The 16,189-nt window shown below is 38.6% G+C and overlaps 1 protein-coding gene across 3 annotated transcripts in view; it reads right to left on the bottom strand.

Annotated features, from left to right (window-relative positions):
• Nup54 (nuclear pore complex protein Nup54) overlaps positions 1-16,189 on the bottom strand; it is a 116,418-nt gene that overhangs the window by 47,728 nt on the left and 52,501 nt on the right. For 2 of the 3 annotated variants that reach the window (XM_070089592.1, XM_070089591.1), the window contains 6 exons: positions 15,525-15,572; positions 8,678-8,731; positions 6,659-6,712; positions 6,109-6,162; positions 4,948-5,001; positions 3,791-3,883 (listed from right to left, as the gene is read on the bottom strand). In XM_070089592.1, the coding sequence (XP_069945693.1) occupies positions 3,791-3,883; positions 4,948-5,001; positions 6,109-6,162; positions 6,659-6,712; positions 8,678-8,731; positions 15,525-15,572 (357 nt within the window). The remainder of the gene's footprint in view (positions 1-3,790; positions 3,884-4,947; positions 5,002-6,108; positions 6,163-6,658; positions 6,713-8,677; positions 8,732-15,524; positions 15,573-16,189) is intronic. The other variant, XM_070089593.1, reaches the window with a different exon arrangement.

The following is a 16,189-nucleotide window of genomic DNA, read 5'->3' as shown; positions in this document are numbered from 1 at the left end:
GTGGCTTTGTTTATGCTGGAGTGAGCATTAGTCACCGTGCTCTTTCAAACATTTCACAATAATTCACTGTGTTTGGTGCTTGTAGATTGAGTGCGACTGGAGTGGTAGAGGCAGTGGTTGAGGAAGCGGTTGAGGCAGTCAGTGAGGCAGTGGGTGAGGCAGTGGTTGAGGAAGCGGTTGAGGCAGTCAGTGAGGCAGTGGGTGAGGCAGTGGGTGACGCAGTGGGTGAGGCAATGGTTGAGGCAGCAGTTGAGGCAGTGGTTGAGGCAGTGGTTGAGGCGCTGGTAGAGGCAGCGGTTTAGGCAGGGGTTGAGGCAGCGGTTGAGGTAATGGTGGAAGCAGCAGTTGAGGCAGTGGTATTTAATAACATGTTATAAATAATAATAATACATATTAACATTTATTATTATTATTCTTATTATGTATGTTATTAAATACCACTGCCTCAACCACTGCCTCATCCGCTGTCTCACCCACTGCCTCAACTGCTGCCTCGCCCACTGCCTCAACCACTGCCTCAACCGCTGTCTCACCCACTGCCGCACCCACTGCCTCAACTGTTGCCTTGCCCACTGCCTCACCCACTGCCTCAACCGCTTCCTCAGCCACTGCCTCACCCACTGCCTCAACCACTGCCTCAACTGCTGTCTCACCCACTGCCTCGCCCACTGCCTCACCCACTGCCTCAACCACTGCCTTACCTGCTGTCTCACCCACTGCCTCACCCACTGCCTCAACTGCTGCCTCGCCCACTGCCTCAACCGCTTCCTCAACCACTGCCTCTACCACTCCAGTCGCACTCAATCTACAAGCACCAAACACTATGAATTATTGTGAAATGTTTGAAAGAGCACGGAGACTAATGCTCCAGCATAAACAAAGCCACACTGACGATGTGTAAACCACTCCCTCGCATTTTTGTACAATTTCCTTCTTCAATTCTATCGCATTTATTATTATTATTATTAATATTACTATTGTTATTATTAACAGTAGCAGAAATGGTTGATTCTTTGCTGTGTTCAAGAGTAAACACATGATGTCACCGTCCAATACCTGTCCAAATAGCCATTCCAATATGCAGTCATGAATGGGTTGACATTATTTATACTGTAGTTTAATAGCAAATAATGAACAAACAAAACACTCGCCACACTGGTGGGAGGGCTGGCTGCCAGTTGCGGGGGTCGGAGGGAGGGTAGTAGGGACTCGCAGGTGGCTGGAAACTTAAATATGATTTGGCGGCTGGAAATTTGGAGGCTGGAAATTTGGCAGTTGGGAATTCGCGAATGTGTGAAGCCCGCGAAAGTTGAAAACGCGATTGTTGAGGGAGACCTGTATATGTGTGAGAGGAGGGCAGAGATGGAATAAAGAGAGGAGGAAGAACGAAGGAATGGAGATAGTAGTAGTAGTAGTAGAGGTAATGTTGGTAGTGGTAGTAGCATTTACAACCTCTCCTCACTTAACAATGGAGTTCCGTTCCTGAGACTACATCATTAAACAAATTCGTCGCTAAGTGAGGAGCATACTATAATGGCAGTGGGTTTGTGTCAACCATCTTTGATATTGTTTTAATGTCACCTTTGCACCATTTATAACATTTCTGGTATATTCTTAAATGTTTATACAGTAGTGTACTGTAGATTGAAATAAACAGAATAGAGGAATTCAGCTCTAATATACGTACATTATTTAAGTAAGGAGGGGTGTTAATGTTGCAGTTTAAAGACTGTAGTGTAAAGCACCCTTCTGGCAAGACAGTGATGGAGTGAATGATGGTGAAAGTTTTTCTTTTTCGGGCCACCCTGCCTTGGTGGGAATCGGCCAGTGTGTTAATAAAAAAAAAAAAAAATTTAAATATGAATACTGGTCAGAGAACTCATCGTAAGTACGAGGCGTCGTTAAACGAGTACATCGCTAAGTGAAGAGAGGCTGTATTTATGTATGATGGTTGTCGTTGACTGGGAGCCTGATGTCTGAGAAAGCTGGAACTCAGCTACTGATGGAAAACTGAGCCTCTTTACTAGAGAAAAGAGAATTCAAGAGGAAGCATAGTGAGCAAGCAAGATCTTATAGTAATGTAATGTGGAGTAATACAAGAGGGATTGTACTCCTATTTCATCAGAATGCAAATATAAAAATATGGATAGTAAAATGCAAATAAAAAGAAGTGATCACAGCATAAGTTACACTAAAATCAAAACATGCAAATGTGGTATAGTGTCCTCGCTAATAAAACGTAATACAGAAACATAATTTACAAAATGGTTCACAGAGTTACAAAATATATGAATTATGCAGAAACTCAGAGAATAGTGAAAGTGCCATAGTTGGTATTAAGGAGGAAGTGAGGAAACTTGATAACCACATTTAAGAACATAAAAGAATATAATCAAATAAATAAGGAAGATATTTTAGCTCCATCAACTGGGAGAACAAGGCACAAAATTGCAAATAAAAAAAAAGATTAGTAGTAATAGTAGTGCCAAAAGAGCGCTAATATTTGATGAGAAAGATAACCAATGGAGTGGTAGCCACGAGGAGGAGCTTGTGTGCACTATAACCACAATAAACTTGAAACAATTAAGACAAACTTAACACTGAACATTATATGCTCATAAAGAAAACACTTATGCAACATTCGGGTGTCTTCATTCAGGAAATGTTTTGCCATGCAGTGGCTTCTTCAGTCCAGTGCAAAGAAAGGTGAAAGATGAGGAGTTTGAGGTAATCAGTCTCTCAGCCTGACGAGGTGGAGCAGTGCTCCACCTCATCTGTGATAAGTATACAAGTCCCATCTCTGCATATATGATGCACTTTTGTCAAGATTGATGGACTGAGCACATTGATTCCAGGCTAAGAGACTGATTATCTCAAACCCCTTATCTTTCACCTTTTTCTGCACTGGACTGAAGAAGCCACTGCATGACAAAACGTTTCCAGAATAAAGATACCCAAATGTTGCACAAGTATCTTATTTACCAACTTGTCAATTTTCTAAATCATTTATTCACATTACAAGCACTGTTCTGCTCAGGCAATTACACAGGTCATCAAACATTCAAACAAATACAAACTTGACACACTAATTTATTTACTCTTCAAGCTGCAGTGATACACAAAAAAATGAAGCTTTCCGAGCAACAATACAATGAACTCAAAGTATTACAAGAAAATTTAGATCTATTTAATTAATATAAAATATAGTACAAGGTAACTACTATTAGTAAGAACAAAAAAGGCACAATACCGTGACTGGAACAATACACAAATATCCCACACATAGGACAAATATGTTTATGACGACATTTTGGTCCAACTTGGACCACTGACTAGTCAATGGGCAGCAGACTATGTGACTAGTGAATGGTTGGTGGACCATGTAACTAGTGAATGGTCAGTAGACCATGTGACTAGTCAATGGTCAGTGGACCATGTGACTAGTCAATGGTCCAAGTTGGACCGAAACGTCATCATAAGCTTCTTTCTTCTATGTGCAGGTTATCTGTGTATTACTCCTAAGAAGCAGTGGAGTTTGGAGCCGCAAGTTAGCAAATTAATGCTATACATATGACAGAAGAACAAACCTTTAAGGGAAAATGAGCATTATCTCTCCTCATCAAAAGAATATGCTGCCACTGGTATGCCAAGTTTATTCTTCAGGCATAAAATAGGAAAAAGCAAAACAAATAACCAAAGACTTTCAACAGTGACGGCAATGATGACTGGCTACGCAGCACCTGTACATGAGATAGTGGTCTGTGAGAGAGTTTAGTCATGCAGTACTCACAACTTGTTCCTGGCATGGTGTTAGTCACTCCTCCCAGGCCAAACATGGGGGGCTTGGGGGCCCCACCACCAAAGTTAGACAGAAAGCCAAACCCTGGCAATTATAAACTTGTTAGTTACTAGACTTATATAGAAATGTGTCAATCAGTCGACTAATTCCAGGGATGCTAGTAATGTTAGTATTTCTATGACGACAGAGCATCACACAAGACAAACAGATAAGTAGATAAGTAGTGAAGTAAACAGAGTTTGAATGAAACTGAAATAAGAAATACACAAACAAGTATACAGTGGTACCTCAGGATACAAACGGCTCAAAATGCGAACAATTATGTAAGTGTATTTATGTAAGTGCTTTTGTAAGTGTATTTTTGGGGGTCTGAAAAAGATTATCTAATTTACATTATTCTTTATGGGAACAAATTTGTTCATTATCAGCACTCGAACAGCCTTCTGGAACGAAATAAGTTCATATACCGAGGTACCACTGTATAAGCTCTATTGAAGAATGTGCAATTAAACAACAACTGAGATATATTGATATATACTGTGTTGTTGAGTTAAGAGTTGGCAGATGTGTTTCTGTTCAACGGGAAATGAGTAAATTTAGCCTGACAAATTGTAGAAATTTTAAGGCAGTAAAAATGACAATGTATAAGGTTATATTTTTTGTCACGATTGTATAAGAATATAATCACTGTAATCATTTCCTTACAAATGAAGCATGTTCTTTAAGTTGGGTACAACAAGTGCTCATAAGTGGAGAAATCAGAGACAAAAGTTGTGATTAAATACATCCACTAGAAAGACAACTTCGAAGCAAATTTATGATATTATGATAACAACAATGGGATGTTGGTGGTCCTCTTTATACCATGGTGAAGTAATGGGAAACTAACTAATTCAAACATGAAAGAATAAGTAACCATCAGAGTCACCACTGATACACTAAGCAATAACTCGGAATCAGCAGCACCAATCTTCATTCAAAACTTAAACTCGTAGAAAACACTCACCCATTGGTCATCGTGATTATCATGAACAGAATCAAAGTGTGAAACATGAAAATACCCAAGAAATATACCCAGATATCAAGGGAGCACTAATCATAGCATTATTAACATGCACAACAGAGCTCAGCTTATTAACTGTGTTTACCTGTTCCTGAGCTGGAAACTGCTGGGGTGGTTGTTCCAAAAGCTGACCCAAATGCTGCATAAATTATAAAAAAAATATTAAAAAATTAAATAAACTATGTACAGTATGGTGGGGTCCCAAACTTACATGCAACTTGTGTTTCTGCTGTTTCAACTTGCCAATAAGATTTCTGTATCTCAGAACCCATTCTCCTATAGAAAAAAATAGTGTTACCATTTGGGTAAGACACAAGTGCAACATTTGGGTATATTTATTATTAAAACATTTCACCTACACAGTAGGCTTCTTCAGTAGAATACAGAGCTGACAAAAAAATGCAGAGAGCAGAATCAATAGCACGATAATGATGATGTGATGAGGCCAACAACCTTTTAGTAGTAGTTTTTGAGATAGTCAATCCTTCAGCTTGGAGATAGTTGCTCAGTCGTCTTCGTAAAGTGCGATGCTCGTTACTTGTATGTTTGTTAGTTCAGGACCCCATGCACTTTAATACAATATTCTATAATGCCTAATTTGAATTTATAGCTCATACTTCTTGCAGAATTTTTACAGTGAATACAGGTTTGCTTCATGTCATGCAAATTTACTTCTATGAGGTATACCTTTTCTATTGATAATTCCTTCTTTGCAATATGCATTCACCATATGCGGTTAGTGCAGTTTACAATGAGTCTGGAATACATCTACAGCATAATGTATGGGACACCTATATATGTTATATAGTCAGTATGATACAGTACTGTATTTACGAATTCAGTTTAAGAAACTATTCTAATGAAAAAGTATTTTAAAATAAATTATATAATTCAGTGGGTTCAGCATTCTTTTGGTCAACAATGATAATTGTTACATGTACACACATACATTCCAGTAATTTGTCAATACTGTTCGGTTCTTTGAAAGAAATGTTTAAGTCTGAATTCTTCTGCTTTCATTCTCAGTTTAATTATACTGGTGAAGAGAATGTTGGATAAGTGAGAGTTCACTGTAATATAATGCACTTATACAAAAGAAAACTCATTTATATGATAACTTTCATGAATAAACAAAGTTATTTAGGTAGAAAATACTTAAGAGAAATACTATTAAGATGCTTTAAGAGGTTCAACACTGAATATCACAAAAAATGTGTCTAACATGGCTTAGCTAAATATTTCTGACCTGTTCCTGAGCTGGACACTGCTGGGCTGGATGTTCCGAAAGCTGACCCAAAGGCTGTTAAATTTAGAAAAATGTTACAAAAATGCCCGAAACCGCAGATAATAGCGAACCTTATATATATATATATATATGTCATTTTTCGTTTACATACATAGCAATGATAAAGTTTAATTGATAAATTTGTATTTTTCACTTGTGGGAAGCACTTCATGGCTTCTCTTAGGCTTTGAAAAACTATTATTAAGCAAAATTAAGGATTATTTTCAGGCCATAGTAAACCATGGATAACTGAAAATGCAAAAACTGATTCTGTGGATTACTAAATGTAAAAAGAAGAAAAACTCCTTAACAGTTTTTTTTTTTTTTTTGGGTGGTCAACCTCCCTCATGGGTAATGGTTGGTGTATTGACAAAATTTTTTTTTTTTATCATGAACAGAAGCAAAATATGAAAGAAGAAAATACCTGAGAGATTCTTGATACACTGAGAGCTTTATCACAAAAGATAAAAAAAAAAACTATTATATATGAAAGCTTATCAATTGTTCTTACCTGTTCCTGAGTTTGAAACTGCTGGGGTAGTTGCTCCAAAAGCTGATCCAAATGCTGTAAAATGTTTGACAGTGTTATAACAATTTTTAATTTACTTTCATCTTTCCATGCACCTGATATATACACCCATTTAGACAACTTATTTGGTTCCAACCTAACTAAATGACCAAAAATTCTCAATACCTTTTTTTACTCTCCTCCCATGAAATAAACCTTATATGCCACTACATTTAATTTCTTTATTCCTTATTCTGTGCATAATATTTAAATCACACACTGCTCTAAAATGCAAAATCATCACTGCCTGTAGTCTCCTCCTTGCTAGAACACTCAGTGGTCATGTCTCACAAGCAAAACTGTTAATAAAATTACTGGCACATTCCTCCATATTTATATCCACTTTTTTTTCATAGGCTCTTTAAACACTTCTCCTACATTCTACTGTTTATTATATGACTTGCCTCATCTCTCATCCATCCATCTAATGACTTCCACTCCCAAGTATCAAACTACTTCCCTTTCCTCCATACTTCTAGCTTTCAATCTTACATCTAGTTTTTCTTTGCCTTGAGTAAGAAAAAAGTTTAGGCTCAAGACTTTTTCTTACAACCATCTTGCTCTTCTCTGTATTTCCTTCTTTTACATGCCTTGCTACACTTCTCAAACAACCACTTCTAAAGGCACTGTATCATAAGTGAAAAACAATGTAACACCCCTTCCTTCATGCCAGTTTCATTATCATTTAATCTTATACCTCTCCCCAACACTACTGTTCTCTTCTTTGATGTCCCCACCTATAAACACCAACATCTGTGATGGTGGAATCATATAACCCTGGATCAGGGCCCCCCTCTTACTGGACAATGCTTCTCTCTAATAAACTCATGCCAGAGCTTCGTTCATAGCATAGAAAAACTCTCAATTCATTAACAAAATACTACCACATATTCCATATATATGTAACACATCTGCATATGTATTGTCATATTGTCTTTTCCAAATTCATAAATGCAACACATAGTTCACTACTCCTTATCTAAATATTGCCTCCTTGCATGCTTTAGGGCTATAATTAAAAATCATCTCATCTCCCAAACTTAACTATACAAACACTATATACTATGCCTGAAATCATTCAACTAGTTTGAAATTACTCAAGAAATCCTAAATAACTTAAGATCGCTAAATTTATCTAAAATATTAATACACGCTTAAAATTGTACTGTTGTAATATTGTAAATTGAACTAATTATAATACTTTTGTTTTTCTGCCACCTCTCTGCTATAAATCTTATTAATTATAAATTTTTGACTACCTCTCTTTTGTAATAATGTACAATAATGAATATTTAAAATTTACCACTCCACAACCTGTCAAGTTTTAAGTAGTGTGTAAGCATTAGGATAAGTCTGCCCGAATTGCTCAGGCATGCTAGTGGCTTTCTTTGTGCTTAAAAATACTTTATAACAAGTCAATCACACATTGTAAATTGCACATTGTACTATGCAAAGAAATAAAAAATTGAATTTGAACACTTGGTCTATCCATCACTTTCCATTGCCTTCCAATCCAAGATCATCCTCCTTCCACTGCAATCCTTCATTCTGCCTTTTCCCCAATTTTTGATAAGGATTCTACCGTATACTTTACCCAGTACACCCAGTACAGTGTCTGCACTCTGAAGGAGGGGTGTTAATGTTGCAGTTTAAAAACTGTAGTGTAAAGCACCCCTCTGGCAAGACAGTGATGGTGTGAATGATGATGAAAGTTTTTCTTTTTCGGGCCACCCTGCCTTGGTGGGAATCAGCTGATGTGTTAATAGATAAAAAAATGTATATATACGTGTAATGACTTTTGCATTAAGTAATAGCTAAATACCTGACATAAAAAGGCATGTGTAGAAACAAGAAAATGCCTGAGAAATATATTTAGTACCCTCAAAAAACTTATCACTGAATTAGCATATTACAAGAAAAGTTAACCTATATAACACAATTTGAAAAATTAAATGATCTTACGTGTTCCAGAACTGGACACTGCTGGGTTGGTCGTTCCAAAAGCTGACCCAAATGCTGGAAAATTCACAGATAATATTCATCACAAAATCCAAAATACATTAATATATTCAGTAAATAAAACATAGCTTGCCTCTAATACTTAGCATTTATGAAACTATCTAAAAGGTAACTAGGCTTCAATAGTAAGTTTCAGTACTGCATGACACACAGGTGTGCAGGAGCTACTCAGAAGGATGCAATCCTAAAGCTATCTATGTCACATGATAGTTTATTAGTGTGTGTTTGAAAGCATTTCACTTGACTGTGTTTACACTTTTCAGAATCAATATTGTATATAATACAGTGGTACCCCGAGTTTCGTACAGCTCCCAACTCCAAGAATTCTGTAAGTGTATTATTGTAAGTGATTTTGTAAGTGTATTTTTGGGGGTCTGAAATGGACTAATCTAATTTACATTATTCCTTATGGGAACAAATTCGTTTGGTAATGGCACTCGAACAGCCTTCTGGAATGAATTATGGCTGAAACTCGGGGTACCACTGTAATGTTTGTTACAGTAGACCACTGATTAAGATGCGATCTTAATTGTGGCAAATCGAGGCATTTTTTTCAATCATGATGCCTTAATGTTTATTTATGACAGTGCAAATTTATAGGAAAAATATAGAAAGCCATGGGAGCATTCCCCTATGCCTCATAACCAGCTTATGGGTCAGGCCATTTTTGTACAGGGGAGGCCTTGTCGAACTTCTTACACACAACCCCCCATGCCTCAGTTTTCCATGTATAAGCTTGGTTCATCATATTACAATTCACTCCAGCCTGCTTGCTCAACTACTCTACACCTTGTTAACTGCCGTGAACCTCTCATAAAGGACTCTTGCCTTTCATACCACTGGTGTTTCTTTATAGTGAGTCTGGTGGTGACCATCTTCTGCTAAATCTATGAAAAGTTGTTCATGTAACCTTTGATCACTGCTGCATCAGTGTCTGTAACCTCACAAGCAGTCATACCTACTGCTGCATCAGTGTCTATAACCTCACAGGCAGTCATACCTACTGCTGCATCAGTGTCTGTAACCTCACACGCAGTCATACCTACAACTGCATCATTGTCTGTAACCTCACAAGCATTCATACCTACAGCTGCATTGTTGTCTATAACCTCACAGGCAGTCATACCTACCACTGCATCAGTGGCTGTAACCTCACAAGCAGTCATATTTACAGCTGCATAGCTTTCTGTAACCTCACAAGCAGTCATACCTACTGCTGCATCAGTGTCTATAACCTCACAGGCAGTCATACCTACTGCTGCATCAGTGTCTGTAACCTCACAAGCAGTCATACCTACAGCTGCATAGCTGTCTGTAACCTCACAGCAGTCATACCTACAACTGCATCATTGTCTGTAACCTCACAAGCAGTCATACCTACAGCTGCATTGTTGTCTGTAACCTCACAGGTAGTCATACCTACTGCTGCATCAGTGTCTGTAACCTCACAAGCAGTCATATTTACAGCTGCATAGTTGTCTGTAACCTCACAAGCAGTCATACCTAATACTGCATCAGTGTCTGTAACCTAACAAGCAGTCATACCTACTGCTGCATCAGTGTCTGTAACCTCACAAGCAGTCATATTTACAGCTGCATAGCTGTCTGTAACCTCACAAGCAATCATACCTACAGCTGCATCATTGTCTGTAACCTCACAAGCAGTCATACCTACAGCTGCATTGTTGTCTGTAACCTCACAGGCATTCATACCTACTGCTGCATCAGTGTCTGTAACCTCACAAGCAGTCATATTTACAGCTGCAATGTTGTCTGTAACCTCATAAGCAGTCATACCTACTACTGCATCAGTGTCTGTAACCTCACAAGCAGTCATATTTACAGCTGCATTGTTGTCTGTAACCTCACAGGCAGTCATACCTACTGCTGCATCAGTGTCTGTAACCTCACACGCAGTCATACCTACAGCTGCATCATTGTCTGTAACCTCATAAGCAGTCATACCTACAGCTGCATCATTGTCTGTAACCTCACAAGCAGTTGCACCTACAGTTGCATCGTTGTCTGTAACCTTACAAGCAGTTATACCTACAACTGCATTTTTGTGCTTTTCCTAGTATTTGTGATGGGAATTCTTAGAGAAACACTCAGGAGGATTTATTCATTACAATTCGCAAAAGAAGTAAAGAGGTTTTCGTTTGTTCTCTTAAGATCTCTGGTTGTTAGCAGTTTCACGAGGGCACTTCACTTGTTCACTCTTATGGTTCTTAAACTACCACTAAAGTTTTTAGCAAATGCTTTAAGACAAGTTTTATAAGATATGTATAAACACCTGAAAATGCAGTAGAATCTCACACTTTATGCATCCACGTATGGCATATTCAATAAATTGCAAGTGAAATATTGTAACTGGGTCTACATTTTGTGGGAAAGTGACTGTGCAATTGTACTGCAAGAATTCTGTTGGAGTGTGAGTAGGGTAATATTTAGTGAAGGGACCAGGATGTGTGGACCAGGTGTTTACAATGAAACATATAAGTGAACAGTATTTAGATAAGGCTAAAGAGGTCTTTGTGGCATTTATGGATTTGGAAAAGGCGTATGACAGGGTGGATAGGGGGGCAATGTGGCAGATGTTGCAGGTGTATGGTGTAGGAGGTAGGTTACTGAAAGCAGTGAAGAGTTTTTACGAGGATAGTGAGGCTCAAGTTAGAGTATGTAGGAAAGAGGGAAATTATTTCCCAGTAAAAGTAGGCCTTAGACAAGGATGTGTGATGTCACCGTGGTTGTTTAATATATTTATAGATGGGGTTGTAAGAGAAGTAAATGCAAGGGTCTTGGCAAGAGGCGTGGAGTTAAAAGATAAAGAATCACACATAAAGTGGGAGTTGTCACAGTTGCTCTTTGCTGATGACACTGTGCTCTTGGGAGATTCTGAAGAGAAGTTGCAGAGATTGGTGGATGAATTTGGTAGGGTGTGCAAAAGAAGAAAATTGAAAGTGAATACAGGAAAGAGTAAGGTTAATAGGATAACAAAAAGATTAGGTGATGAAAGATTGGATATCAGATTGGAGGGAGAGAGTATGGAGGAAGTGAATGTATTCAGATATTTGGGAGTGGACGTGTCAGCGGATGGGTCTATGAAAGATGAGGTGAATCATAGAACTGATGAGGGGAAAAGGGTGAGTGGTGCACTTAGGAGTCTGTGGAGACAAAGAACTTTGTCCTTGGAGGCAAAGAGAGGAATGTATGAGAGTATAGTTTTACCAACGCTCTTATATGGGTGTGAAGCATGGGTGATGAATGTTGCAGCGAGGAGAAGGCTGGAGGCAGTGGAGATGTCATGTCTGAGAGCAATGTGTGGTGTGAATATAATGCAGAGAATTCGTAGTTTGGAAGTTAGGAGGAGGTGTGGGATTACCAAAACTGTTGTCCAGAGGGCTGAGGAAGGGTTGTTGAGGTGGTTCGGACATGTGGAGAGAATGGAGCGAAACAGAATAACTTCAAGAGTGTATCAGTCTGTAGTGGAAGGAAGGCGGGGTAGGGGTCGGCCTAGGAAAGGTTGGAGGGAGGGGATAAAGGAGGTTTTGTGTGCGAGGGGCTTGGACTTCCAGCAGGCATGCGTGAGCGTGTTTGATAGGAGTGAATGGAGACAAATGGTTTTTAATACTTGACGTGCTGTTGGAGTGTGAGCAAAGTAACATTTATGAAGGGGTTCAGGGAAACCGGCAGGCCGGACTTGAGTCCTGGAGATGGGAAGTACAGTGCCTGCACTCTGAAGGAGGGGTGTTAATGTTGCAGTTTAAAAACTGTAGTGTAAAGCACCCTTCTGGCAAGACAGTGATGGAGTGAATGATGGTGAAAGTTTTTCTTTTTCGGGCCACCCTGCCTTGGTGGGAATCGGCCAGTGTGATAATAATAATAAAAAAAAAATTCAGGAAAACCTGTTATTTTTATACAGCCGGACTTGAGTCCTGGAAATGGGAAGTACAATGCCTGCACTTTAAAGGAGGGGTTTGGGATATTGGTAGTTTGGGGTGATATGTTGTGTATCTTTATATGTATATGCTTCTAAACTGTTGGTATTCTGAGCACCTCAGGAAAAATAGTGATTATGTATGAGGTGAAAGTGTTGAATGATGATGAAAGTATTTTCTTTTTGGGGATTTTCTTTCTTTTTTGAATCACCCTGCTTAGGTGGGAGATGGCCGACTTGGACTTCCAGCAAGCGTGCGTGAGCGTGTTAGATAGGAGTGAATGGAGACGAATGGTACTTGGGACCTGACGATCTGTTGGAGTGTGAGCAGGGTAATATTTAGTGAAGGGATTCAGGGAAACCGGTTATTTTCATATAGTCGGACTTGAGTCCTGGAAATGGGAAGTACAATGCCTGCACTTTAAAGGAGGGGTTTGGGATATTGGCAGTTTGGAGGGATATGTTGTGTATCTTTATGTGTGTATGCTTCTAGACTGTTGTATTCTGAGCACCTCTGCAAAAACAGTGATAATGTGCGAGTGTGGTGAAAGTGTTGAATGATGATGAAAGTATTTTCTTTTTGGGGATTTTCTTTCTTTTTTTTGGGTCACCCTGCCTCGGTGGGAGACGACCGACTTGTTGAAAAAAAAAAAAAAAAAAAATACAGTAGAGTATATACGGTAGAGTTATAATTGAAAGAATTAGAGATAAGACAGAATGTAGAATTGCGGATGAGCAGGGAGGCTTCAGAGTGGGTAGGGGATGTGTAGATCAAGTGTTTACATTGAAGCATATATGTGAACAGTATTTAGATAAAGGTAGGGAAGTTTTTATTGCATTTATGGATTTAGAAAAGGCATATGATAGAGTGGATAGAGGAGCAATGTGGCAGATGTTGCAAGTTTATGGAATAGGTGGTAAGTTACTAAATGCTGTAAAGAGCTTTTATGAGGATAGTGAGGCTCAGGTTAGGGTGTGTAGAAGAGAGGGAGAATACTTCCCGGTAAAAGTAGGTCTTAGATAGGGATGTGTAATGTCACCATGGTTGTTTAATATATTTATAGATGGGGTTGTAAAAGAAGTAAATGCTAGGGTGTTCAAATTCAAAATGGGAATTGACACAGTTACTTTTTGCAGATGATACTGTGCTTATGGGAGATTCTAAAGAAAAATTGCAAAGGTTAGTGGATGAGTTTGAGAATGTGTGTAAAGGTAGAAAGTTGAAAGTGAACATAGAAAAGAGTAAGGTGATGAGGGTATCAAATGATTTAGATAAAGAAAAATTGGATATCAAATTGGGGAGGAGGAGTATGGAAGAAGTGAATGTTTTCAGATACTTGGGAGTTGACGTGTCGGCGGATGGATTTATGAAGGATGAGGTTAATCATAGAATTGATGAGGGAAAAAAGGTGAGTGGTGCGTTGAGGTATATGTGGAGTCAAAAAACGTTATCTATGGAGGCAAAGAAGGGAATGTATGAAAGTATAGTAGTACCAACACTCTTATATGGATGTGAAGCTTGGGTGGTAAATGCAGCAGCGAGGAGATGGTTGGAGGCAGTGGAGATGTCCTGTCTAAGGGCAATGTGTGGTGTAAATATTATGCAGAAAATTCGGAGTGTGGAAATTAGGAGAAGGTGTGGAGTTAATAAGAGCATTAGTCAGAGGGCAGAAGAGGGGTTGTTGAGGTGGTTTGGTCATTTAGAGAGAATGGATCAAAGTAGAATGACATGGAAAGCATATAAATCTATAGGGGAAGGAAAGAGGGGTAGGGGTCGTCCTCGAAAGGGTTGGAAAGAGGGGGTAAAGGAGGTTTTGTGGGCGAGGGGCTTGGACTTCCAGCAAGCGTGCATGAGCGTGTTAGATAGGAGTGAATGGAGACGAATGATACTTGGGACCTGACGATCTGTTGGAGTGTGAGCAGGGTAATATTTAGTGAAGGGATTCAGGGAAACCGGTTATTTTCATATAGTCGGACTTGAGTCCTGGAAATGGGAAGTACAATGCCTGCACTTTAAAGGAGGGGTTTGGGATATTGGCAGTTTGGAGGGATATGTTGTGTATCTTTATACGTATATGCTTCTAAACTGTTGTATTCTGAGCACCTCTGCAAAAGCAGTGATAATGTGTGAGTGTGGTGAAAGTGTTGAATGATGATGAAAGTATTTTCTTTTTGGGGATTTTCTTTCTTCCCCATGGAGATGAGAGGAAATAAACAAGACTAAGAACTACAAAGAAAATAGAAGAAAACCCAGAGGGGTGTGTATATATGTGCTTGTACATGTATGTGTAGTGTGACCTAAGTGTAAAAAGAAGTAGCAAGACATACCTGAAATCTTGCATGTTCATGAGACAGAAAAAAGGACACCAGCAATCCTACCATCATGTAAAACAATTACAGGCTTTCGTTTTACACTCACTTGGCAGGATGGTAGTACCTCCCTGGGTGGTTGCTGTCTACCAGGCTACTACCTATAATATGTATATCTTTCTTTCTTTCAACACACTGGCCATATCCCACCGAGGCGGAGTGGCCCACCTAGGATAGCCACATCAAGTCACTCACTGCATTTCCAGATTAACAATCAACAACAACTACAATGTAAAGTATGAAAAACTTCATCATTCTGACAAATTTAAAAAATTAAAAAAAAACTTTTTTTGGTACCTGTTGAGGTGTCAGGACATCTGAATATTATCCTGGTATGTGTGTCAGACCAAACATCACGTTTTCATGTACGGTGACGATTTTTAGGAATGTAGCCTGTGCAAAATGTGAGATTTTACTGAACTTCAGATATCTGAGTGAGCTTTGTCATAAAAATGAATTACAAATAGAAGTGAATACACATACGTGATGATGTTGTTGTCCCTCCTCCAGTCGCACCTCCAAAACTAAATCCTGAAAATGATTTCATTCTCTTAGTAATATGCAGAAGATATTTTACAATGCAATCATAACATAAAGTAACAGCAAAGCAATACTGTATAATAATGAATACTACCAGCTAAAACTTGTTACTATCATTATCAGCTGACATTAATCCAATACTGACTAAAATCATGCCCATATTTTTCCACACTCACCTGGAGTGTTTCATGGATATTGAAATATATTTATTTTATGTAAAGGAACTTTCAAAACACCATTTAATTATGAAAAAGCTGATGAGTATAGATATGAGAGGGAGAGTGAGTGAGAGACAGACAAGATATTTAGGTAAGGATAATATATATGGCATGAACCGAAACATGACCCTTAGTGTATGTTGAACATATATGTATGTCAGTGTGACATACAGAATAATACTAATTATGTAACAGCTGTATATCTCGAGACTGCCCCTGGCTACACTGCATAACCAGGGGCTTTATAGTAAGTATCTCAATAATATCAACAGTTCCTAATTGTACTTTGTAGAAATAAAGTTTATCAGTACCATATATTTATATTGAATAATGTACAGTATACTGTAGAGCTATGTAAACAGTAGTGGGCAACTACTACCATGTATAGCA

The sequence above is a fragment of the Cherax quadricarinatus genome, chromosome 29, assembly GCF_038502225.1.
Source record: "Cherax quadricarinatus isolate ZL_2023a chromosome 29, ASM3850222v1, whole genome shotgun sequence".
Classification (NCBI taxonomy): Eukaryota; Metazoa; Arthropoda; class Malacostraca; order Decapoda; family Parastacidae; genus Cherax; species Cherax quadricarinatus.
This window is presented reverse-complemented; position numbering and strand designations above follow the sequence as displayed.